This window comes from Gossypium raimondii, chromosome 10 (assembly GCF_025698545.1).
Source record: "Gossypium raimondii isolate GPD5lz chromosome 10, ASM2569854v1, whole genome shotgun sequence".
Lineage (NCBI taxonomy): Eukaryota > Viridiplantae > Streptophyta > Magnoliopsida > Malvales > Malvaceae > Gossypium > Gossypium raimondii.
The window spans coordinates 6,448,285-6,475,472 of NC_068574.1; the positions used below are offsets into that span (position 1 = coordinate 6,448,285).

General features: G+C 31.1%; 2 protein-coding genes across 2 annotated transcripts; one reads left to right on the forward strand and one right to left on the reverse strand.

Moving 5' to 3' along the window:
- Positions 1 to 14,738: 14,738 nt before the first annotated feature.
- On the forward strand, positions 14,739 to 16,231 carry LOC105775945 (2-oxoglutarate-dependent dioxygenase AOP2). The gene is made up of 3 exons (XM_012598431.2): positions 14,739 to 15,160; positions 15,259 to 15,583; positions 15,838 to 16,231. Exons 1-3 carry the CDS (start codon positions 14,787 to 14,789, stop codon positions 16,081 to 16,083), a joined length of 945 nt encoding a protein of 314 aa, XP_012453885.1. The 5' UTR covers positions 14,739 to 14,786; the 3' UTR covers positions 16,084 to 16,231.
- A 7,112-nt stretch (positions 16,232 to 23,343) lies between these two features.
- On the reverse strand, positions 23,344 to 25,963 carry LOC105777684 (hypothetical protein). The gene is made up of 3 exons (XM_012601053.2): positions 25,796 to 25,963; positions 23,745 to 25,672; positions 23,344 to 23,637 (listed from the first exon to the last, which is right to left on the reverse strand). The coding sequence occupies exons 1-3, from the start codon at positions 25,860 to 25,862 to the stop codon at positions 23,542 to 23,544; spliced, it is 2,091 nt and encodes a 696-aa protein (XP_012456507.1). The 5' UTR covers positions 25,863 to 25,963; the 3' UTR covers positions 23,344 to 23,541.
- Positions 25,964 to 27,188: the final 1,225 nt, after the last annotated feature.

Genomic DNA, 27,188 nt, shown 5'->3' on the forward strand with positions numbered 1-27,188 from the left:
AACAGGTCCAACTGATAAATAGTTTATCAAAAGTAAAATAGTAAACTATGTTCACCTCTCTGTCTTTCCCTCTTCTTTTCACACATATGCTCTCACGAATGCACATATGAGCAACTGCATTTTCGTGCACCAAAAGACATGTAATGAGTTCAACAGTCTGCTAGAAATCTTATCTGGAAGGTAAATGAGGGCGCCTATGAACTAGGTTATTTACATGTTGTCAAAATAGAATTGGTCTGAGAGTTCTGACATGTGACAAGTACGATTTCTCCTATCTTTTGCACAAGGATGTTGGTCTCAGCAATAAGAAAAAGCAAAAGTCTGACTCCTGCACAGAAGAAAGAAAAGAAAAAGGTACTTCAGTTTGCTATTTCGTATTTTTGAACTTTTAAGTGGATTCTTATTAGCTAACTTTACAGCTCATGGTTCAAGTTAATTTCTCGGAACATCAAATCTGCACTTTATAGTCATAAGAATTAGCTTTCATGTTTTCCACACATTCTCTCAATTCTCTTCACAGGTATAAATGATTCACTTATTATGGTTCTGTTCTGCAGAAGAATAAACGAAAGAAAAGAGCTGAGAAAAACCGGCAGCTTGGTGTTAGAAGGTTGAAACTGCAGGCAGTTCTGAAACCAAAAACTGTAACATATTGTCGCCATTATCTGAAAGGAAGATGTCATGAGGTTATACTTCTACTTCTTTAACTAATTAAGTTGCTCAAAAATGTTTTCTATGTTGGTATGGTATTAAGTGGCCTAAATAAGTGCAAATTCTCACATGATACAGTACGTTTGACAAAATCTCAGGCATAGTCATCACTCATTTGGCTAGGTACCTTGTTTACATTATGCAAGTAGCTGCATTCTGTTATAATTCATTGTTTACTTGGTAGCCACTATCACCTATACAGGTTGGGTACCTGCTTGTTGGATTATTATTTTTAATTGACTTATTGATTGTTGCTATTGTTAATTACTATTAGCAACAACTAATAATAAGAGTCCAAATCCATTTTAAAAAAAAGTCAAATCAGGCCTAAACTTACAAACTTAAATGGCCCAAAAAAATTAAAAAAAACCTTGATGGCCCAGTAGCCCACAACCTAAACTGTTTTCAGAAAAAAAAAAAACCCTAGTGCCCCTTGCGTCGCTCCTCATGCCACGTTAGCATGCTCGCACCTCGAGGTCTGCCACCGATGACTCAACCACCACCTGCAAAGAAGAATCAACACGCAAAGAACAATAATAAGAGCAGGTAGAAAAATAGAAAAAATAATGTTGTAATTCGACTATAAAAGAGCCTACAAAAATCGATTGTAATGGGGCATTTTTTTTGAAATAGAATCGGAAAGACTCAAAAAAAAAGAAAGGTGATTCTTTTATATTTTTATTTTTTATTTTCGAAAATATATATGATAAAATAAAAATGAAACATTTTTTACCTTTATCGTCGCTGCTGTCTTCTCCCTCTGTTTTGAAAGACCGACGGATCCTCAGGCATTAGCCGAACAGTTGCGACGAAAGAAGATTGAGAGCCAAAAGGTTACTTTGATTTTTCTCGAATTTTGGTGGGTTTTTTTTGGTTATTTTGGCCTTGGATCGGGGTTGAGGGAAATAAAATGGCCAAAATGGGCCTTTTTCGTGAACTCCGGCCATCGGGGACAGCCACCACTGTCGTCGACGACCGGTGGCCGCGGCAGAGCAACGGCGGCTCCCATGGCCAACCTAAAAAAATTTTAGAGAAAAAAAAGGGTAAAACGTCGTTTTGGATCCAACCCGAAGACTCGACCCGGATCTTCCTAGGATCCGCATGTTTTTGAAGGGAGGGTCTAATTGCCACTCCAATCCTTCCGCTTTTTAATTGTTTTTCAATCTGGTCCTAATTTCTTTATTTTTTCTTTTAGATTGCGCCATTTAATTTTATTTTGTTTTCAATTTAGTCCCCCGATTTGCCAAAGAAACGGTGCGTTTAATAGGGTTTGGTATATTTTCTCATTTAGTCCTTATTTCTTTTCGCGCATTTCATTTTGGTCCTTTATTTTGTTTTATTAGTTTTTTATTTACAATTTGTCCCCTAAATTTCATTTAAATTTTGATTTAGTCCTCTATTTATTTATTCATTTATTTTATTACATTTTAGCCCTTTATCATTTATTTTATCCCGATTTGCCCCAAAATTCCACTTAAGTTTTGATTTAGTCTTTCTTATATTTATGCATTTATTTATTTTATTGTAATTTAGGCTCTTAATTTTATTTGAATTTCGATTTAATCCTTACTTATTTAATTTCGACCAGTATAGATTATATATATATATATATATATATGTATTATTTTATTTATTTACGTATTTGCTTATTTTTATGCCTTCATTTTTATTTAAAATTGGTTTTATTTTATTTTTATCTTCTTTTCATCGAGCATTTATTTATTTGTTATTTGTTATTATTTTATTATTATCTATTTATATTTATGTATCACTCCTTTTATATATACTTAAAAATTAGATTGTTTATACTCTTTTATTTGCGCAATTTTTATTTATTATCGTTATTATTTTTATTCTCGTTATTTTATTATTTCTTATTATTTTGATATTTTCATGTCATGTTTATTTATCTTTTAATCATGCATATTCCATTTTTATTTATCTTAAATTACATCATTTATTTATTATTATCATGATATGATTATTAATATTAATTTTATTATTATAATGATGATGATTATTATAATATTCTTTCATTTACTTATTATTTATCATTCTACCTATATAGTTATTTAAATTATTTCGTTATCATCATATCATACATTAGGTTTAAACATTTATTCATTTGTATATCACGCCGGATAAATTAAATGCATATCACCTTAAGTGTTACATTCGTGTTTTTGCGCGATGCATAAAAAAGGAAAAATTTTGAACCAAGGTAAATGTTCATTATTTTGAAATTAGAAAAGTCTTGTTCCTAGCTTACAAAATATGGCTTCCTTCTAAAACCGAGATAGTCGAATATCTATTTTAAAATAAATATAAAAAAATAAGATTTTAGCGTTTGTTCTCGTTTACTAGAATTTAAGACATTGTGTCCTAACTTACTGGACATGATCATTTCTTCTCGATTAACTTGAAATAAGTCTTTTTTCGTGAAAATTAATTTAGTTAAGTAATTTCTTAATTAAGGATCGTATTTTAAAATCTCTTCAAATTTCTAATTTTCGACACTAAAGACATCAAATAATCAATTAGGTACCAATTTTGGGCGTTACGAGGGTGCTAATCCTTCCTCGTGCGTAACCGACTCCCGAACCCATTTTTTGGATTTTTGTAGATTGAAAAACATTATTTTAATAAATCAAACCTCTTATTAAAACGATCAAATTACGAGATGACCGGATCACGCCTCTTAAAAGTGATCGGTGACGACTCCATTTTCATTTTTTATATAAAAAGTCAATTTCAAAAAAAAGTTTTGACAATTACCATAAAAGATGTAATTGTAGCATGATTTGGGGCTGAACGAGATGCTACTATTGGTCTTGGTACAAATGAGAGTGATGTTGTTGGAGCTAGTGGTGATGATACAGATGTTTTGAATGCAGATATTTGAGTAGGAGCTGGTGGAGGTGTACTCTACAAAATTCACATATTAGGGGTTCTCAAATTAGCTAACAATTACATTAGAATTTTTAGTCATGAAAACACTAACGTAGATGAAGTTTGACAGCTTCTGGAGTTGTGTCCAACCATGAAACATTTGTGGCATTTTGTCTTTCTCCCTTTTCTAGACAATTTACTCTCGCTCCTCTCTCTCTCTTCTTTTACTTTGTTCTTTTTTGGTCTCCCAAGCATTTTCCTTAGGATGGGGGGTCAATTGGTCCTATATCGATTTTATACCAAAATTTTCGCTAGAGACAACAAGCAATACAAAGACATACAACTTTTCAAACATACCTTTTTTAAACCCCGGTTAGTGCATAGGTACCAAACTAGGTGATAGGATATAAGTTTAGGTAACACCTAGGTACAAAAAAAGTTCTAAGTACTGGCTAGGTACTTTTGGATAAGTTCACTACATGTTAACTCTTAAAATGTAATCTATTTACTTTTATTTCCGGGAAGTTAGTATTCTACTTTTTGGATTTAAAATGTAAGTATTATTGTTAATGTCATTAAAATTCTTATGTTAAATTCAAGTTCATCATCGACGTTTTTTTACATGACTATAAAGTAAGTATTTTTTTATTTCAAAATGGTACATTATTAAATTTAATAATGTTAATAATTGAATTTAAATTTAAAATTTTAAAAATTAAAAACACTAAATTCTAAATTTAGTTGGAGCATATTTTAACTTATATTTAATAATAGTAATTGAACACGCGAATGCATGTGGGATGATCGGCGAGCAATGGTGCCAGGCAAGTCGAACGATCAAAGGCTTGTATGAATGATTTGTGTGCAGCGGCAGGGGATGGGTTTAGGGTAGGTTTTTTAATAATAATGCTTTACTTTGTAAAGATAAACTATTTAGTTGTTGAAGTAATTTTTTGTCATTCAAAATAAAATTTTTGTAATTAGCTTTTATTTTTGTTATTTAAGAGTTAAATTTTTATCAGTTGGTTAATTGCACATGTCATATCATGTTTGTATTTTCATTTTAGTCACTAAAAAATATTTTTTAAGTATTGATTGAGATAACAAAAATCGTGGATTAAACTGAAAAGTGGTAGAAACTAAAATAATACAGAAAAGTTATCAAATTCTACTTGTTTATCTCATTGCGAAAATAATCAACGGATAAAAATTTTCAATAATTTATTTAATTTATTTTGATGTTTTGAATTTATTTTCAAAAATTATCTATGAAAATTATTGTCTTTAATAGTTGTCAATGAAACTCAAATTTTGATTGATTATATGATATTAAATCTTCCATGCTAAGCTAAAAGTAAAGAAAAATTCTTTTAATTTGTAACGACCTTATAGTTAGAGGTGTCGGAAAGTGCATTCCCGGGGCTCTGTTCCCGTAAATCGGACTCGTAAATATTTTTAATAAATATTTACATGGTTAGTTGTGTAGTTAATTAGGTTTTAGTTAAATGAATTTGCATTAATTAAGAGTTATTATAGTTTAAGAACTAAATCGCGTATAGGGTGAAAGTTGAATTATAGATTAAAAATCAATTGAGGGATTAAAGTGGTAATTATACCTTTATATTGAGTAGTGGACGGCATTAATGGGGTATTTATACATATATAATAGCTAATATATATATATATATATATATTATGAATTATAAAATGGGATTAACATGTATAAAGATTATAATAATAATAAAAGTAATAATAATAAAAGAAAGAATAAAGAAAAAGAATTAGAAAGACATGCAAAAGTTTGAGAAAGAAAAGAAAGAAGAGAAGGGTAACGCACGGCTATAGGGACTTCTAAGGTTCAAACTTTAATTGGTTAGTCAATTTAGTTTTTTTTTTTGTAATTTTATATTTTTAGAATCTCGATGTTAAGTACTACCCGACTCAGGTCGAAATTTTAGCAATTATTAATATTTTAAATATTTTAATGTTGAATAGTTTTAGTATTAAGGATTAAATTGATGGATTTTTAAACTAGAAATGGAAAAGGATTAAATTGAAGAACAAATTGCAAATTTTGTGTATTAGGGACTAAATTGTGAAAAAATTTTAAATTTAGGGGTTTAATTGAAAATAGAGAACTAAATTTAGCTTAAAGTAAAATTAGTGTAAAAATTAAGGATTAAATGTGAAGAATAAAAATTAGTCTTGGTTTAAGGATTAAATTGGAATTTAAGCAATTATTGAGTGAAAATTGAAATATTCAATGTGAAATTGATTTGTGTTGTATTGATGTATTTTAATTGTTTTAATTCTGTAGCTAACGTCGTACCGAAATCCTCGACTAAAAATGGGAAGGATAAAATCGACATCGAATAGCTCAGAATCCACGGTTTGTATCTTTATAAATCCGAATCTAGTTTTTAATTGTTGTAATTTGATTTAATGTATATGGTAAGTTTTTAAGGTGAGTATTTGACATTTTGATAATTGATTGAAATGGATTGAATTGGTATATATATTATGAATGTATTGATTATTTGAATTGAAATGAATATATGTGCTAATGTGAAATTTGAATATTGATTGTAATTGAAATGTGAAATTAAACCCTATTAACTATATCTAGCTAAGTCGGATATAGATGGCATGCCATAGGGTAGGAAGAGTTCAAGGATTTCTTCGACTTCGAGTCGATGAGGCATTGGGTGTCAATTTACTTCGATTTAACTGATGAGACACTGAGTGTCAATTTATATAGCGCTAGGCGCAGTTACTTCGGATTTATCCGATGAGGCACTAAGTGCCATACTGGTGAAGTAGATCGAAGAAAGCAGATCTTGTCTTCATGTATTGGCATGAAGTAGATCAAAGAGAGCAGATCTTGTCTTCCCATACTGGTGGCGAAGTAGATCGAAGATACAAGTCTTATCTCCCTGAAGTTGCAGTGGAGCAGACAGAAATAACCGGTCCTATCTCCTTGGAGTTGCAGTGGAGTGGATTAAAACTGCAGATCTCATCTCTCTGAAGTTGCAATAGAGCGGATCGCATTAGATGTATTTTTAAGTTGTAGCAGAACGAGTTGAAGCTATAAGTCTTATCTCTCTGAAGTTTCAGTGGAGCAGATTAAATATAGCAAATTTTGTTCTTTTGAGAAGCTACAACGTATGAATCCTATCTCCCTAACATTCCAGTGGAGTAGATTGAAGCACCAGTTCCTATACCTCTGAAGATGCAGTACGAAGGAACGAGGCTACTAACGCTAAGGTCCATACGGCCAGGCAAAAATTGGTCTTTTTAAGCCTTTGCTCCATTCTCGTCACACGATAACGAGCAAAGAGGGGCAGCTGTAATACAATTATTTGCCCGGCCCTACCAATAATAAAATACAATAGCAGGCCCAATAAAATTAAAACCCAATACCCAATTGACCCCAGCCCAAGACCCAAACATTAACCCAAAACTCATTTCAAAAAAAAACAACATCGTGAAACCCTAAAGCGACCACCAGCGATGCAGGCGCCACAACTGCCTCTTCATGAAGTTGCGCCCACGCATCGCCACGCTTATGCGCCGCACCTCCGTAAGTACTGCAAAGAACAAATACAAACAATACAGCAAGGAAATGGGAACAAAACAGGAGCAAAAATCGGAATAGATTTCTTTTGATTCTGTTTTTCTTTTCCATTTCGGCTATTTAAAGCCGTGAAAAATCTGTAAATGGGGGGGGGGAATTGTCAGTGTAAAAAATATACGAAAATAGAGAGAAATACTGAGATTACAAAGAGATTTTTTCGAAGGTGAATCGTGTCTATTTTTTACTTTTTCTATTCTTTTTTTATTATTTATTTTTCGTTTAAAATATAAAGAAAGGGGAAAAGAGCCTTACTTGGTCGTCGGAGTCGTCGAGCCGGCGTCTTCTCCGTTCGAAATCAGGGCATGGAGGCATAGGTTGGGCGGCAGTGCAATGATGGGTTAAGAAAACCCTAGCAAAGAGTGTTTTTTTCCTTTTTATTTTTTTTTTGTTTTTTTTACTTTCTGTTGCAAATAGGTTTTTTAACAAAAAAAATTGTTTTAAAACTAAAGGGCAAAACGGCACCGTTTGGTGTGGGGTGAGTCCGCGCGTTGACCTAACTCGCAGGTTGGGGTCCTCGCGTTTTCACCCTAAATGGGTAATTTGCGCGATTGCCCCTTGGTGTTTTCACATTGTTCCAATTTTTTTTTATTTTTTGATTTTTCCCGGTTTACTTTGAATTTGTTCACTTTAGTCTATGCCAATACACAGTGTTTTGGGAAGTTGGATTATTGCCAATCTGGTCCCCCATGTCATTCGCGTGTGGCATTTTCGTCCCTAATTTTGCTTTTAATCCCATTTGCTACCTGCAAACTCAATTTCAATCACAATATGACCCTTTTTTTACTCAATTTATTACCCTTTTGTATTATTATTTTATTATTACTATTTTTGTTTTATTCCCGTTATTAATATGTACATTAATTCTCATTTGTCTTCTTACATACGTATATTACTTTACAATATATATATTTTTATATGCTGCCAATTTCCACATGAAATTCACCTTTATAAATAAACACATTTTTGCAAGCTTTTATATTTTAATTTTAAAAACATTTTTATCTTTGTAAATATATTCATATTTCTTTATAGAGTATATATATTCTTGAAATTTATAAATGCATGCATATATTTTACATGCGTGTTCATATATTGTTTTCTTTTATCTTTTTAACTTTTATATACTTTATATTTTATATATATACTTATACATTTTATTCAGTAAATATATACACACATACATACTTTTATACTTTTATTTTATTTTCACGATTTTCAAACACATATATACATGCATTTTTATTAGTTTTCTGTTTGATATATTCCATTCCTTCTTTTATATGTATACTTGTATATGTGTATTAAATATATGCATACAGATTCTCAAATTTACTTATATATTGTGCTTGTATATATATTTTGTAAATACATGTACATATATATTTTAAATTAAGGTATTTGTTTCATGTTATACATTAACTTTTCAATATGCCTTTTAGAAAATATATATTTTAGTTGCGTCAAAGCGTTAAAATCATCATATTTTATAAACTTCCAAAATATTTGGCATTCATGATTCTCGAGAAAGATCGTGTCCTAACTTACTGGATTGCGATTATTTTTCGATGAATTTAGAAAGCCAAGTATTTGTTTTGCAATAAATTCACAAATTTCAAATAAAACTTATTCTCGGGAATTCAAAAATGTTGGGTCCTAACTTACTGGTCATGACATTTTATTATCTCGAAATAAGAATTTCAAAAACAAAAGGCAATATTCGGTATTTTGAAGATTTAAAAATATTATGCCCTAACTTACTGGGTGTGATGTTTTATTTCTTTAAAATAAGAATATTTTATTATTTTGATTCGTTTGCGAGTTAAAAGTTTTCTTTTAAAATCTTTTCAAACTTTCGATAACAATACATTGAATAATCAATTTGGTACCAATTTTGGGCGTTACGAGGGTGCTAACCCTTCCTCGTGCGTAACTGACTCCCGAACCTATTTTCTCAAATTTCGCAGACCAAAATTATTTTTAAGGTGAGCCGATCACACCTCAATCAATTATCGGTGGCGACTCCAATTTTCGTTTTTAAAGTCGAAAACTAAAATTTTGTCTTCAAAAAAAATGGTTTCGACAGAGATAAATTTACAATTGCTTGTTGGATAGAAATGTGATTATGTAATTTAAATTGAGCATTCATGTATCATTATGTTTTAAATGTTCGGATTATAGAAATATCACTGAGTTTTACTTAGCGTACGGTTTTGTTTTCCGTGCGCAGGTTAGGTTCTTCACTTTTTGATCACCAATCCAGCATCCAGCAACGATCTCGATCTCAAATGTGGTGATGTTGATCTTTTGTGTTGGCATGTACCTAGGATGTCTAGTTGATAATTATTTTGTGGATGAATTGTAAATGAAGTTATAAGTGTTATGTTGGTTTGGTATATATATATATGTAAACATGTGTTTTTGTTTGAAGCCATAATATGGTATGTTGAATTGAATCAAAACTTGTTATGTGTATGTGAATTAAAGTTGATGTTTTAGGTAAATATGAGCTAGGTCAAATTGATGGATTTTGGCAAGTTTATAATTTTGATTTGAATGTTGCATTGATGATATAAATGTGGTACCAATGAGTGTACATTGGTTAGGCACCTAGGATGATTGTTTTGGCATGTTTTGAGTGTGTTTGATCGTGTTTTGAATAGGTTAAATGAATGATTTTTGAATTGCTTAATGCCCAAGTAAGTAGGAAATGGTAAACTTGAGGTTTAAGGCACATTTTAGGTCCACACGGCCAGACACACGGGCGTGTGACCCCTACAGTGAAATTTTTCTAACTTTTCCTCAAAATTTTCAAATGCTCCCAATTTAGTCCCAAATCGTTTCTAAAGTGATCTTTAGGCCTCGAAGGCTTGAATAAGGGACGTTATGCATATTAATAATGAATTATATTATGATTATTGAAATGTTTTGAAATGAATGATTTAGATTACGGTTACTCAGTAATGCTTCGAAGCCCTATTTTGACGACGGATATGGGTTAGGGGTGTTACATAATTAATTTAATTAATTAATTTTATCCTCCATTCCAAACTAAACTCATAATTTTTTCGTCACTTCTTTACCTAAACAAAGAACAAGCAAATAATTTAATTATTTGCAAATAATTTTTCGTTTACTTTTTGCTTAACATTGAAGATCTAAAATTATATAATCAAAAGAAATTTAAGTTTCATAGACAATGATTAAATATGAGTTATTTGAGTTGATTTTGTTAAGGATAATATGGAAACATAAATAAAATTTTAAAAGGAGAATAAATTAATTAATTTTAATATTATATTAACAAATTGGTTGACATTATCAATGGATAAAAAATTTCAACAATTTATTCAATTCATTTTGATATTTTGAATTTTGAAATTTCAATATTAAAAGAAAATTGAATTTAGAATTTCGCAATGGGATAAACAAGTACAATTTGACAATTTTGTACATTATTTTAGTTTCTATTGCTTTTTACTTTAATATTTGATTTTTTTACCCCAATCAATACTTCAAAAAATATTTCTTAGGTGACCAAATTGAAAGTGTAAACATGATGTGGCTTATACAGTTAACTGTCTTAGAGATTTAATGCTTGGATGACTAAAATGAAAGCACCTAAAAAATTGGATGACCAACCTGCAAGAATTTCATTTTGAATGACCAAGATAAAAATGCCTTAAAAGTTGAGTGACAAACTAGATAGTTTACCCTTTTCTAAAATATATTTTTATTAAAAATTCTAATAGAAGTATTTTATGAAATGAAAAGTCAAAAGATACATGTCACGAATTAATAAGCCGATTTTTTAAAAAAACCTCAAATTTTGGGCTAAAAACTATAATGGTAGAATATTTTTATGTACCAAAGTGAGCTAAAAAAGGTTAAATACAAAAAGAATGTATTTTAGATGCCAAATCGTGAAATAAGCAAAAAAATAATTATGAACAAATAAATTTTACCATCTCTATTTGATTTAACTCAATTGGCATTGTTATAGTTTGTAATAACCTGGAAGATATGAATTCAAACACCATTAAATTTAATATCCTCCACTTTAAAAATTTGGGGGCCACGAAGCATTGTATCAAAAACAAGTTTTAATTAGTTACCGGTGAAGTTTTGATAGTGTTGGTAAAGGCTAACGCGTCGGGATTTTGATGTCTTAAGTTTGACTCCTACAATGCATAAATTATGTTTGAGTTGTCTACAGATTTATTCCGTCTTAAATCTCATCATGTATGAATGTATATATATTTCGAGTATTTATTGAATTGATTCTAATTATAATCAATTATTATTTATGCATTGTAATTATAGGTATAAGCTTAATTTAGGCCTGATCTAAAAGCCAATTAAAACAGCATTCAAGGAATTCAAAATTCAAATCATATTAAAATTTTCCTGAACCCAAGATATAATCTTTTAATTAAAAGTTTAATATTTAATTTTAATTTCAGCACAAAGTCGTAGCATTGACAAAATTAACAAGTTGATCATATAGAGTATTGCGTAAAGGACAAATTTTTACGGAATAGAGGAAAATATTTGTTTAGTTTATGCTTTCAGAATAACTTAAATATAATGCAAATATCAACTTAATTTTACGTTGAGAAGAGACCATTTTCCTTTTGCATCATCAAACTTGTTTTATAATTTCATTGTTTTTGTATATCTGATTAGAGTTTAACATAATTCAAGACTTCTTTCTTACGGCTTATTTGTGCATGAATTAAATCAAGATAATCATACATAAATAAAATTAATGTCGGGATAAGTGTCTCCAAAAGTTACAGAATGCAATGTACATTTGAGAAATTCCACACAGTTTTAATGTTAGGAGCATGTGGCCGATTCAGCACTCCTATTTTAAGGTTCTTTTATTCCTACTTCCTACTTGCATTATCTATCTCAATGTTCCATCCCCAAATAATCCATAAATTATTTTATTAAGAGGACACTTTTGTCTTTTTATAATTCTACACTATAAACACTTAAACATTTAATAAATATTCATAATCTAATTATTTATTTGGTATTATGGGACGGTGGGTGCTAGCTGCAATGTAACCAGGATTCAAGTTTAGATTCAATGACCAAATCTATTGTGATCTTAAAATTGTGGGGCAATTTATTTATCTTAGTTTTGACTCTGCAATTAATCATTTCTTAATTTAGAAAGAGGCCAATCTCTAACATCTTTTTATATGCAACAACACATTAGCCAATACCCTTAAAATCTCTGCCTAGGAAACCAAGCTGTACACACTCCCCTAGGTAATATAAAAAAGTTAGGTCAAGCAAGATGCAACACTTATGATCACAGTTGATAATCAAGGTGTTTACAATAAAATTAGAAATATATTATTATTTTATTTTATTTTATTTTTATGTCATTATTGTTCAAATAGGATTCGATATTTTTGAACCACAATTAGAGCTTCATATGTATAATTACACCAAATTAAAGTTCATGTATCATTTTGAGATTTAATTAAATTTGGGATGTAAATGTTTCTAGAATTTTGATTTAAATTGATATATAACTATAATGATATAAGTGTAATATTGTTATGATTTTATTTATTTAAAAATTTATTTTTACTAAAAATATAAAAATAAAAGATTTATAATATTTAAAATTTAGGATGAAGAGCTTAAATTTACTCATAGATTTTATGTATGCATTTTTTTTATTTTCTCTCAAACTTTATTTAGTCTTTCAATTGTTTAAATCCAACTAAGATGAGGTAAAGATAATATCATAATAATAACAATATTAAAAAAATTATGTATGCATTTTGTTATGATGACTAGCTATGTTCCAATTAAATATTTTTAAATGCTTCCATCTTTTATTTTTAATAAATGTTGTTGTTTTATTCTAACAAACTATGTTAACATATGCATCCGCTAATTTAATCATTTTCCTCTAAAATCTCCTTACTTTGTTTTTCTTAATCATTTTGCAAGTTGTCTTAAAATAAATTTAGAAGCTTCTTTTAAATTATAATTTTTTGAGAGGGTTTATCACTATATTAACATAAAATGTCACTTACAATTATCAAAGGGACTAAAGTAAAAACTTTCCCTGCCCCCTTCAACGCCGCCCATGTGTATATATAGTTTCTTTTATCACGTGGCCACATTTAAAATTTAATCTTTCAACTTTTAAATTTAATATACATAATTACAAATTACAAATTACAAATTACAGATATAAGTATAAATACCATAATTAAATTTAAATTGATTGATTTCATTATTATTTTTTACTCAATGGCATAAGAAGTAATGAACTCTATAGATGTAATATGATTTAACCTTAGATCTATAAGTGTTGAGGGATTTTCGATTCTTTAAAGTGAAGTCTACAAAATCTTATTTGTCTAGAGTTAGCCCAAGTGGTACTGTGCTATAGGTTAGGTTAGAGGGAGTCAGGGAGGTAGAGCCCTAGCCTTCTTAAAATGGAAAATTTGCGCTTAAATCTTTTAAAATTTATAAAATTATAAGTTATCTATGATAAAATTGTAATTTGATCCCATAAAATGATAACTTTTTTATTTAATCTTTATAAAAACTATAAATACATGAGCTAATACAATGATAAAATTACATTTTAACTCTAAGCCTTTGAGGTTAGGAGTTCGAGCCTTGAGATGTGCAAACTCTTCACTTTACTATGATCTTGCTTGTTCAAGCATTTGACAAGGTACTCTCACAATGTGAACTTACTATCTCTTCAAACACTTGGGTGTTTTAGTAGAGGCAGGAGCAAGGACGAAGCCAAAAGAAGTTAGTGGACTAGAATTGAATTATGTATTTTTGTAAGAGCTAAAATATAATTTCATCATTGTATTAGTTTAAATCTTTATAATTTTTTAAAGGATTAAATTAAAATTTTATAATTTTTTTGCAGGCCAAACTAGAATTTGACAATTTTATAAATCCTAGAAGGTGAAAAGTGATATTTTCCAATTTTAGCCAAGAAATAAAACCGTAAATTTGCTGACTCTAAACAGTATATTTCACAAACTTCTTTGGATAAAATGGAAAATCCTGCAACAGAAGAGTAAGTTGGATGAACTAGGTGTACTAAATCCAAATTAATGGAATAAAGATTTTGAAATCAATTTAGAGATAAACAATAAAAGTCGGTTCAAGTAGTACCGAACTGGTTCGTTGATAATGAAATCTAGTTTTTCATTTGGGCGGAGATTGAGTCTAATATTTTAAAGAAAGTCAGCAACATTTCTTTAATGTTACGTATCGCTAATTCTCCATTCATTGAGGGATAGGCGGTAAAACAGCCCTCACATATACAAGGGGCGGCACCCAAATACAGGAAACTATCCTCCAACTCTAACCCGCCCAACATTTCATTTCACATTAACAATCTTTACATTATTTTAATTAATAATAAATGCAAGCGTTAACACCCCCCTCCTCGTCTATATAAGTAAATCAAATCCAGGGTTAGGCCATGCAACAAATATTACAACAAATTCCTATCTATAACGCCAGATATATTTGCATTTCCCAGCAGAAATTAATGGCACACCAGTCAGCTGCTATGAAGCTACCCGTCATTGATCTTTTTGATGAGAATTCCAAGCCTGGTACTCAGGCTTGGATCTCCAAATGCAAAGACGTTCGAGTGGCGTTCGAGCAATACGGGTGCTTCTTAGCAACATTTGACAGAGTTTCTTTACGACATCAGGATGATGTCTTCCTCTCTTTGCAACAATTGTTCCATCTTCCTACACAAATTAAGGTTCAAAACACTTCCGATAAACCTTATTTTGGTTACTTTCAACACCCTTCCATGCCTCTCTCTGAAAGCATGGGCATTGATAACCCCACCATTCTCCGAGCAACTCAAAGTTTCACCAATCTCATGTGGCCTAATGGGAACAACACTTTCTGGTATACTCTTATACACAGTCTCATTCTTTTCACAGTTCAAACCCCATATTTTGAGCATGATTTACTAACAGTTTTTTTGTTTGAAAATGGTTAATCAGTGGGAGAATACATGCGTACGCGAAGCTGGTGTCGGAACTGGATCGCATGGTGAAAAAAATGGTGTTTGAAAGCTATGGTGTAGGGAAGTACTACGATTCCCACGTCAAATCTACTGAATATCTTCTTCGACTCATCAAATATAGGGTGCCCCATGAGGATGAACGTGACTTAAATGGAAGTCCCGATCACACTGACAAGAGCTTCATCACCATACTTCATGATAATGATGTTGCAGGTCTACAGATAAAAACAAAGGATGGTGATTGGATTGGCGTTGAGCCCTCTGGTTCTATGTTCCTTGTCATGGCAGGCGATGCATTCTTGGTTAGTTCCTGCTCATAATTCTTACTCTTTTTTTTAAAAAAAAAGTTACAATAATAAGTAAAAATATAACTTAGTTTAAGTAAAATGAATAAAATAAAACAAATTTAAGATTAGGCGTTAATGAAAAATTTCATCTTTAGCAATAAAATACAAATGAAGTTTTCTTGGATATATAGACAAGTTATTGATTCAAATTGAAAAGATGATTGAAATTAATGAATGGGATTAATGAATGGGATTGTTATGTTGAATAGGCATGGAGCAATGGAAGAATACACTCTCCAATCCATCGTGTGAAAGTGGAAGCTGAAAAGGAAAGATATAGCCTTGCATTCTTCTCTTTTAGTGGGGAGATTATAGAAACGCCCAAGGAGCTTGTGGATGAGGCTCATCCATTGCTGTTTAAGCCCTTTCATAATATGGACATGCTTCGCCTATATTCCCTAGAAAATGTTCAGAAATATGTCGACTTTATTTCCCAAGCCAAATGCGGAGCATGACCTGACCAGCTTTATGTGATACACATCCACAGATCTTTTCTTCGAGGAATTAAAAGGGCCTGACGACATCTAATAAAGGGGGTCCTATATTGTTTTATTTTTTTAAATGTCTAAACTTGTTAATAAGTCAATTATCTTCTTTTGAGCACAGTGGTGTTTTCGTACCAGAATTCCTCTCCTTTTTGCCCCCTCCTTTCATGCTCTCCAATAAGCTTTTTACTCATGGATATAATAGTTTACATTTAACAAAATTTTATCCTTATTCTAAATTCAGTTTACAACTAAATAAATAAATATTTCTCTTGTAACACTCTTTATCCGATCCAGTTGCAAGACCCGAACTACAGGATGCTATAACTGTGAGCAGAACAATCTCATACATATTCATCAAGAACATTCAATAAATCAATAAATACAAGTCAAGTCTTATGTTTAACATGCATTACACACAAAAACCGAGTCTCAATCAAGCTTATGAGAGCTCTTAAACTGACTTGGAATCAATTTAGAACTATTTTGAAGCTTTTACAAAAAGAAGGGTATAAATGCTGCACATAGTCTACCACACGGTCGTGTGGTCAGGCTGTGTCATCCAGGGTCACACGACTGTGTAACTAATTGGGACCGTGTGAAACCAAAATCATCCTAAAAAAATAGTGCACACGATCGTGTCACCTACCTATGTGTGATACACGATCGTGTGGTAGACTATGTGCAGTATATATAACCCTTTTTGTGCAAGGAACATACCAATCCTACAAGGTGACCTAAATTGCCATTCATACCATTCAAACCTAATCCAAAGCATATACATGTCAAAGCTAAAACATCCATTTACATAACCATCTAAACATTCAACCAATATGTCCTCATTGGCACCAACATATATTCAAACTCAACAACGCCAAAGCACAAGCACTTGCTAATTCATATGCATAACATCATTTAAACTTTGTCATTTCTTTTAAGCTTCAAAGTACTAAATTTGACATCAAACCGAATGTCACATACCAAAACATATTCCTTCACTTAACAAGCCAAAACATCCTATGTACATGCCACAAGTAACTAAGTTCAAAACATAAAAAATCTACCAGATTGAGAAACGATAGGTGTGTGCTTCTTGTTGATCCGATCGACAAGTTTCGAATGTCCAAAATCTACAAAAAAGTAGTAACACAAGTATTTAAAATACTTAGTAAGCTCATACAATATAAACATTTGCTTACCTCAAATTCTTTTCACATACAAAAATCATTATGTAATACAAATACACCTATCAAGAATTCAAACAACATCATTAACATATAAGGCTTTGAGCTCAAACACATCTATAATCTCATCCATTCACATTTTTCCTTTCAAACCAAATTATATCTTATTTCCAAATCATATAATATTTGCCAACATTCAATGGCATATCATCACATTTTCATTTACAATATTACTCGATGAAACTTCGTAAAAGAACTCTGTACATAGGTGAAGGTAATAGTGCTTGGTTACTTATTTGGGTTAAACCTACACGAATCGGATAATACTACCTGGTCACCCGTTAGGGTTGAACCTACACAAATCAGATAATAGTGTCTGATCACCTGTTAGGGTTGAACCTACACAAATCATATAATACTGCCTAGTCACCTGTTAGGGCTGAACCTACACAACAAATAGTCTGGCCAGGGCTTAATATACCTGTATTCTCGAGTTCACAACATATGTTGGAGCTTGAAACCTGCGGGCAATAACCCGTAATCTCATATATAAGACTTTTACTAATTTCATCGGGGTTCAATCTCACATTATACCATTTCGCAACAATCCATTTCAATTTGATTCAATTCTCAAATTTTACATTTTATTCAATGTAATCCTTAAAATCAAACTTATCATAACTTCCAAATTTGGACTCCAAATTTTAAACCAACTTCAAATATATCCAATTACAACCTCCTGTTATAAAAAATTACAAAAATTACATGTCAAATTCAAGATATTAACAATTTAGTCCTTATGTTCAAAACTAACAAAAATCACATTGTAAAATAGTCTTGTTTTCCATCAAAGCTTCAAACTCAACCATAAATATTCAAAAACTTCAATTAACATCAATGACAAATTTAGAAATCTTTATCAGTTTTTAAAATAGAGATATGAGTTACTTGGACCTTGTTGCAACGATCTCAAAAACATAAAAATTACAAAAAAAGGGACTAGAATTGACTTACCAATTGATGAGTTAAAGCTTGAAACCCAAACCCTTGTTTTTGTTTCTTACATTTGGATATGGAAGAGAAAGTTGAAGAACATGATGATAATATGTCATTTTTTTCTTTAATTAACTTAGGATGGGTTTGGTTGGGTGGTGTTGTAACACCCCAAACCCGGTCTAAACGTTATGACCGAATCTGGCGATGTCACATTGTAACACACCTTACCCGTATTCGACGCCGGAATATGGTACGAGGCATTACTAGAAGACATACATTTGCATACGTATTAAACCGAGTTACAAAATTTCATCCGAATTAAAACTTTCAAATTATTAACGTGCTTTTATAATTCTTTACTACATATCCTCAAAATATTATATTCATAACAAATAGGGCCTACGAGACCCGATATTTACTCATGTAATTCAAAGCTTCATTTCCATTTCATTCAATTCGCAATTTCTCATGTTCACAATTCAAATCAATTTCTCAATCCAATATATATATTTCAATCATCTAATAATATAATTCAAATTACGAACTTGAATTGTGAACATGAAAAATTACAATTTCCACCCAATCTTGATATAAATTAATATTTCATTCAATTTATTAATTTAAATAATAAAAAATTCATTTCACGCAATTTGGTCACTTTTTGACATTTTACAAATTTACCCTTAAAATATTACTTTTATTCAATTTAGTTCTGAACCTAAAACATGCAAATTAGTCATTTTAATGAAAACTCATGCTAGTTGAATAATCATATATTTTCCTCCTCCTCCTCTCCATTCCACATCCTTAATGTATATAACATGCTTATATGTAACATTATCTATAATTTCACTATTTATTTATTTGTTCATTCAAAGCTGTCCACTCGAGTCATTGTCACAAAATTATTTATATCTTGAGCTATGTAACTCCGAATTGAAATCCGTTAATTTTATATGAAACTAGACTCACATATCTTCTAACTATAAAATTTTCAGAATTTTTGGTTTAGCCAATAAGTACAGTTTATTCTTTAAAGTCATCCCTATTCTGTTGTCTGACAGTTCTGACCCTTCTTCACTAAAAATTAATTATCTCCCCGTACATATAAATTTAAGCCCATAATTATTTTTCTCCAATTTTTGATAATTTTCCAAAGTCAGAACAGGGGAACCCGAAATCATTCTGACCTTATCTCACATAATTTATTATATCTCATGATTTACAATTCCATTACTTACACCGTTTCTTCTATGAGAAACTAGACTTAATAAGATTTAATTCCATATTTTTTTTCATCCTCTAATTCAATTTCCATATTTTATGGTGATTTTTCGAAGTTAGCCTACTGCTGCTGTCCAAAACTGTTTTAGTGCAAAATGTTGATTACTAAGTTTATAACTTCGTTATTCATTTTCTGTATAATATTTTTCATTACTTTTTGTTATTTCCCTTCACTAATATATCAAGAACATAAGACTTTATTTAAGAAAACTCTACTATAACATCATTTCCATGCTTTTTCAATAATAACAAACTTAAAAATATATTGAAATCTTGATGTTCTTACCTTGTCCTATTGATTTCAATCTTTAACTTGATTTTCTCTCTCCTCCAGCTTCTATTTCTCCCCATTGTCTCCTTGTTATCTTTCTCTCTTGATGGATATGAAAATTCTTTTGATTTCTAAGTGAAAATGGTAAATTTTTGGTGAAAGGACCAAATTGTAAAGAAAAGAAAGTTTCTTTCTTTCTTTTCTCTTCATACGTTGGATGCATGGGAAGAAGATGAAGATTCTTTATCTTTCCTTCCATATATATACTAAATAGAATAATAATAAAATAATAAAATATCATTTAAAAATCAAATTAAAATATTAATAAACTAATATTTATTTAATTAATCTAAAATATCACCAACATCATCATTGCCTTCTAGATTTCTCTCTTCTAATTGACCATTTTGCCCTTTATAATCTTTAAAAATTTCATCCTTGAGTCATCACTTAATTTGGTAAAATTGTGATTTAGTCCCTCAAAATTCTTCACCTTTTCAATTTGGTCCTAATTCATCCATTTTTCTTAGTTTCTAGATTATTCCACCCTTAAAATATTTACACTATTGGTCCTTCAACTTTTTCGTATTTACACTTTAATCCCTCAAATTTTGAGTATTTACTCTTGGGCAACAAAACTTTTCTCACTTTTGCGATTTAATCATTTCTTGAATTAATATGTCATAATATAATTCCCAATGTTGCCATAACTCAAAATTTCCCTTTTTGTCACTTTATTTCCTTATTTTACTATCAAGGATACCTACTTTCTTACTGTAGTAATTTTCGGGGTATTACAATAGTAATTTTCGAGATATTACATGTGTGTTTACCTATAGTTAGTGTAAAAACAACGGTGATGGTGAGATTAGATACTGTAGCGATATTGTAGTGTGAGACAAAAAGTAAGCTAAACACACTGTACCGTCCATCCAAACCTATATTTATATAGCTTGGTAAAATTGTAAATATTAAGATATTTTAAATTAAACTTTAATTAATCTATTAGTAATTAAACTTTAAACATGATTAGCAAAATTGGTGGGATACAATTGGCATCCATTGCCGTTTAGACTTATACAAATGATCCAATTGCTCAATTGATCCTTTTATTAATTAATCAAACTTTATTTCAATTAACCCTTAATTAATTAGGGCCTAATAGCAATTAATCCAAAAGTTAATGAGATTTAATGAGATCCACCACCGCTTGGAATTTTGAAATGATCCATTCACCATTTTGACCCTTAGCTATTTAAAATCTATAGTGATTAACTTTTACTATTTTTACGATTTAGTCATTATACTTTAATTAACCATCCAATCACTAAAATTTTCGGGAAAAAATGTAATTCACCTATAATACGAGTTCTTAAATATGTTTATTAAATGTTTACAACCTCAAATTACAGAAACGAGGTCCCGATATCTCATTTTCAAAAATCATTTGACTTTAGGACGGAACCACTTGTATTTAACTAATTATCCAATTAATAAAAATTATCAGATCAAAATTCACTATTTCAATATACTTGACTCATAAATAATAAATAATAATATTTACTGACTTATCCTCTGGAATTGTGGTCTTGAAACCACTATTCCTAACACCATTGAAAAACGGGTTGTTACATCTGTCTTCCCAACAACTTAGAGTATGTTTGATAAATTGAAAATATAAGTGCTAAAAAATTAAGTATTGAATTTTATTGCTAAAATTTATAAATGTTGAGTTTATATTAGAAAATTATTTGTTAAATTAGTAAATATAAATACCGAATATAATTATGTTGTTTGATAAAAGTAAATATTAATTTTTAAAAGATTATTTAATTTTAATACTAAAATTTTTAACATTAAATGATGAATAGCTACTTATCTACTTAAGTAGAAATATGAAAAGAGGATTTTGTTCATGTTGTCGCTACTTTCAATTGCTTTGATTTCTTATAAGAAAAGAGAGAGAAAAGTTGGACCCAAACTTAAGATTTTCAATTTCTTCTTTGTGATTTGTTTTTGCTATTCAATGACCTTCACTTGAAACTTTGGTTTTAGTTTCCAATCTGGTCGAGCCGTTTCAATTTCTCATCAAATGTTTCACTTTTAGACCGAAAAATATAATTACCAAAATGAAGTCAATTATTTACAAAAATGAATGGTTTTGAAGAGTAAAAGATAATATTACTAATCTATTAAAAAAGAATTCACTCACTTGTATTTTTTAAAAATTTTATAATTTATAATTGTTTTATTTTTATAATTATAAGTTTTTGAATATATAAAATAATAACTAAATTGAAAATGTTGTAAGCATCTTAAAGAGTATTGTGAGGCAGGGAAAAGACTGTGACGTTATGTCATCTGTATTTTTTTAATAGTTTAATGTCATGTCAATATTTTTATATTAAAAAAATTAAATTCAAATGAAAATTTAGAAATTGAGGATAAAATTGCTAATGTGATATTAAACTATTGAAAAAGGGATAATATCTATGTTTCGTATAATTCTTTCTCTTGTCAGAACTGGGACATTCATGCCTTTGCTCAGCAGCACAGTGCTAAGCTGGTTCTCCAACCTTTCAGACTTTTTTTTTCTTTTAGCTGTAATGGTTACTAACAAGGTTTAGAGTAACAGCAAAGCTCTGTTAAGTGTAAAATATTATAATCAAAATATTATTGGAAGGGCATGAAAAGAGGCACAAAAGAGGGCAGAAGAATTTTTTGACCATATATAAATTATGCAATGGAAAAATTGTTTTTTACTCCCCTTAAAAATAATGGTAAAATTGCATATTGGTTTCAATAAAACTACACATTGACCTCTCAAAAATTTATGATTCAATTTCGGCCCTCTCTAAAATAGTTTTTGACTTTGCCCCTGAAGTTTTACTTCAATTTGCATTTGAGCTTCATTATGCTCTTGATGTAAACGAACATACTAATATGATTTCCACAATAACAGAGTTACTTAATGCAAAATTGGAATCGGCAAAGAAAAACATCACTCTAAATTGATTCTCAAAGAAAGACTTTTGCCAAGTTACCAAATGAATGATTAGGATTTAATTGCTATTAAAGCAACCAATTGAGCTCTATAAATTGGAACTTCAATTGAGATTAATGTAAATATTTTTTGGCTAGGGAAAATCTGGTTTTCATGAACCTATCACATTGCACATCCGCCAAAGATAAAGGTGATAAACTGATTGTTAACATAAAATTGGAAGTGACCAACAATATGTCAGCCTTTATAATGATCATTTCCTACAACATTAGAGTAGAACAATTTCTAATTCTACCTTCGTTACATTACTTTTCTCAAAGAAAGACTTTTGCCAAGTTACCAAATGAATGATTAGGATTTAATTGCTATTAAAGCAACCAATTGAGCTCTATAAATTGGAACTTCAATTGAGATTAATGTAAATATTTTTTGGCTAGGGAAAATCTGGTTTTCATGAACCTATCACATTGCACATCCGCCAAAGATAAAGGTGATAAACTGATTGTTAACATAAAATTGGAAGTGACCAACAATATGTCAGCCTTTATAATGATCATTTCCTACAAGATTAGAGTAGAACAATTTCTAATTCTACCTTCGTTACATTACTTTTCTGGAACATGAAACAACAGAGATGCTGTTTCTGATAATGCCCAAAAATATTCAAATTATACTCTTCACTCTCGCCTTCATGGGGATACAATGTCTGCACGATTTCGGATTCTGGCTGATCGCCTCAGTGGAGTTGTCACCTCCTTATTCCTCCCTTCTCCCTTCGCTCCTGCCTGTTGCATACAACAAACGAACAAAATTGTTATAAAATGAATCTGAAACATGCAAAACAGTCTCATCAAAGATGACAATGCTAAATATAGTTGAATGAAAAACATACCGAGTCATTGCTTCCCAACTCTTTCCCTAAATGTTTCTTCTTGGCAGTGGATCTTTCAGATGAAGTGGATCTTTCAGATGAAGTGGAGTTCACAGCAGACATCTCTGAGAAACCTTGTTGATGATCCTTGTTCCCCAAATCCTTCTCTGAAGAATAAGAATGGCTGCTACTCACTTCATCATTCATTCTGCTGCTTATAGCAGAACTCTTAAGTGATCTACTTATTACGCCGACCTCGAATTCAGCCAGCAACTCAACTGAAGGTGCTCCGCTCTCCACCGCCGAGGTAATCAAAGGCATGGTGTTGGGAATGGCAAGCTCTTTTGGCTCCTCTCTTTCAACTGGAAGCGGCAAACTTGGCTTTTCCTTCACTGCTGGTTGGGTTGATTGCTTATCCACCAGAGATGATTGCTTTGAGGCTGCAGTTCCCTTTCGCCTAATGTTGGATCCCAATGCAAAGGATGCAACAATGGCAGAAATTGTTAAAACCCCAAACGCAACTTTGAGAAATACTTCAGTCCCCATGCGCTGGTTGAGCCCTTTCAGTGGATTCACTTCCTGAAGATTTAGAGCAAGGGATTCGCTCCACTTCTCCAGCACACTGACTGCATTCCTGAATCGCATAATTTGGGATTGAACCATGTCACTGGTTTCCTTTGGAACCACCCTTATCTCCTCTGAAGAATCTGTTCCTTCAGACAACAGACTTGCTTGATGATCACCCTGTAAGAATACAACCACTTCAGCAGTTTGCTGCTCCTGCTGCTCAATATCCCTTACCATCTCATCAAAAACTTCTCCTGTTTCCACCAATTCCTCTACAATAACATCATGTGTTTCACCATCTTCCTTTACATCTTCAATCTGCTCCCCAGTTTCTTCTATCTCCTGCAATTCAATATTCTCAGCAAGTTCCTCAGAAGCTTCTTCCATCATAATCAGTTCTTCTTCACATGCCTTTTTGTTTTCTTCTTCAACCATCTCTTCAGCTTCAACAATTCTATCCTCTAGCTCCAAACTAACATTAACAATGTGTCCCATGCTAGCATTTTCTGTCATCTCTTCCTCAATTACCTCATCCGCAATAGCTTGGGTAAAGCTCAGTAAACCCAAATGCTCCTGTTTTCCATCCAAGAACTTGTATCCAACCTCAAAACCCTCACCTATTCCAAAGGAGAGATTATGAAAACCAAGTATTGGGGACTCAAAAGCTGGTGCAGAGACGGGGGAATTCATGGAGGAAATATATGATGTACTTAGTAATAACACAACCGACAAAAGGAAATATTTCAACACTCCTCTCAAACTCCATGCTACTTCCTCCTCTGCCTCTTCTTCGCATTCAGTGTCAGATTCTTCATCTTCTTGCTCCAAAAGACTCTCGTATTCGTCACCGATTTCTTCATCTTCTTGTGAAGGAGAAGAGGCCAAAGAAGAATTGTCACTAGATACAGTATCAGCTCCACCATCTCCTTCCTTTCCCTCCATTTCAAGGCGTAAAAAGATCTCCTTTCGCCTGCTAGGATTATACCTTAGGAATTGAGGCCTTGGGGAAAGGTAATTGTTTAATGGGTCATAAGGACCTGGTGAGGGTGTCCCATCTCTGGAATTGTAAGATAAGGGTGTGTTGTGAGAGGAAGGGTCTTTAGAAGCGACTTTATGATCAAGATTTGGGGAATTCTTCTGGCAAGCTTTAGAAATGATCTTTGGGGAGGGCTTAGAATCAAGACAAGGGGATTTGGAGAAATGGGTATTGGAGGAATTGGATCCTAGAGATTCATTTCTTTCAGCTAAGACTTTCTTTCTTGGGAAACTGACCTTTGAAGCTGCACAAATGGTGGGTGACATGAAAGTCTTCCCAGCTTGCTTCTTCTGTGTTTGCAGATTCAAACCCATTTGCTGATTGCTTCTATCATTCTCATCCGAACCTATTAAAAATCCCAAACTAAACAAATCAAAACAAGTACGAATTCAAAGACTAAAACTTAATGTTCTTTGCTTGGGGGGGGGGGGGGACAAACAAAACAAACAGGTAAAGAGTCAGAGTTTACCATTGGGAGAAGCATATGATTTGATAGGAGGAGACGAGAAAGAGACTTTTCTCTCAGAACCTTTCATCTTTTTCTTGCTTTTGATTGGAAATGATTTTTTTGGAGTTGTTTTGCTTGTGAATGCGGAGGCAGATCAGGAAGAAAGAACGTACAAAAATGAAATCTGGTGACCGTTGGGAGAGATGTATTTGAAAATTTAAAGTGCACTGTATTTTTGAACCGTTGGATAAGCTAGCCGTTGTCTAACGGTAGAATGGAGATCCGCATTTTCGTGACCTATTTTAGAACAAATAAAAAATAAAAGAAATCTTCGCCAAATATTAATTATTAAATATTAACGGGCTTGGGCAGAGAGGTACACATAACAATAATGAGTTGGGCCGGGCCGGGTTGAAATTAGTTTAACCATAAATTTAACACATTTAATACATGTAAACAATTAATTTAAACTCATTTTTTTATTTGTATTATTTTTAATTTTTTTTAAAAATGATGTTATTTTTATTTTAATATTTAATAGTATTATATATATTACACTCTCTTTCCTCTATAACGATTTAATTTTTCTATCAAAATTTTGAATGTTAGAGAGAACTAATTGTTATACACCTATAATAATATTTGAGATTTAAATATTTTTAAATTTCCAAACGAAAAAGACTATAATATATAATGAAGTCGAAATATGATAGATGTTATAGGGATATAAAATTTAAACATTTTAGGAAAATAATACCCCAATAACCTTTATTCGAGAAAGTTATATATTTTTAACTACTCATAATACATAATTTATACCTAAATAATCTTTCAAAGTAAAAATAAAACGAAATCCATCTGAAATAATAGAAAGAAGCCTTAAAACTTGGATTTATGTTTGAAATAGTTTAGTCGAAGAAAACAAAAGCCCAAATGAGTTAAGAAGAGCTGCTGCAAAACTCACAAGCCCAGAAGCGAAAGACTATGTGGAAAAATCATATAAAAACAATGGCTAATGCAGGTTACCTTCGCGTTATTATCCCGACGCTCTAACCAACCGAGCTTACTTGTGCAACGATAGTACTGTAAATGACCTGGATTTATGTTTGATGTTTCACCAATCATTTACTTGTTTTAATTTTGAATTTTTAAAAATGTAAAACAAATCTTGAATAAGTGAAATTACACTTAGAGCAGTAACCTTTCACATGAACTTCATTTACTATTTAATATAACAATATATTTGAAATATGTAAAAATATAATTTTAAATTTAAATGAATATATAAATATTTCAAATTTAAAATTATGTTAGCATACAAAATACATTAATTTTTAAATTCAACTAACACAATCTAGCTAGTTAAACCATCTGATGAGTCCCTGTACTATAGGCTTAAGAACTAGTAAGAACA

Excerpts from the sequence above, each read along its gene's own strand:
- LOC105775945 (XM_012598431.2), top strand. The coding sequence starts at position 14,787 with ATGGCACACCAGTCAGCTGCTATGAAGCTACCCGTCATTGATCTTTTT. Across the intron at positions 15,161-15,258 it reads AATGGGAACAACACTTTCTG|TGGGAGAATACATGCGTACG; the intron begins GTATACTCTTAT and ends ATGGTTAATCAG. Across the intron at positions 15,584-15,837 it reads TGGCAGGCGATGCATTCTTG|GCATGGAGCAATGGAAGAAT; the intron begins GTTAGTTCCTGC and ends TATGTTGAATAG.
- LOC105777684 (XM_012601053.2), bottom strand. The coding sequence starts at position 25,862 with ATGAAAGGTTCTGAGAGAAAAGTCTCTTTCTCGTCTCCTCCTATCAAA. Across the intron at positions 25,673-25,795 it reads ATCATATGCTTCTCCCAATG|GTTCGGATGAGAATGATAGA; the intron begins GTAAACTCTGAC and ends GATTTTTAATAG. Across the intron at positions 23,638-23,744 it reads AGTTGGGAAGCAATGACTCG|GCAGGAGCGAAGGGAGAAGG; the intron begins GTATGTTTTTCA and ends TGTATGCAACAG.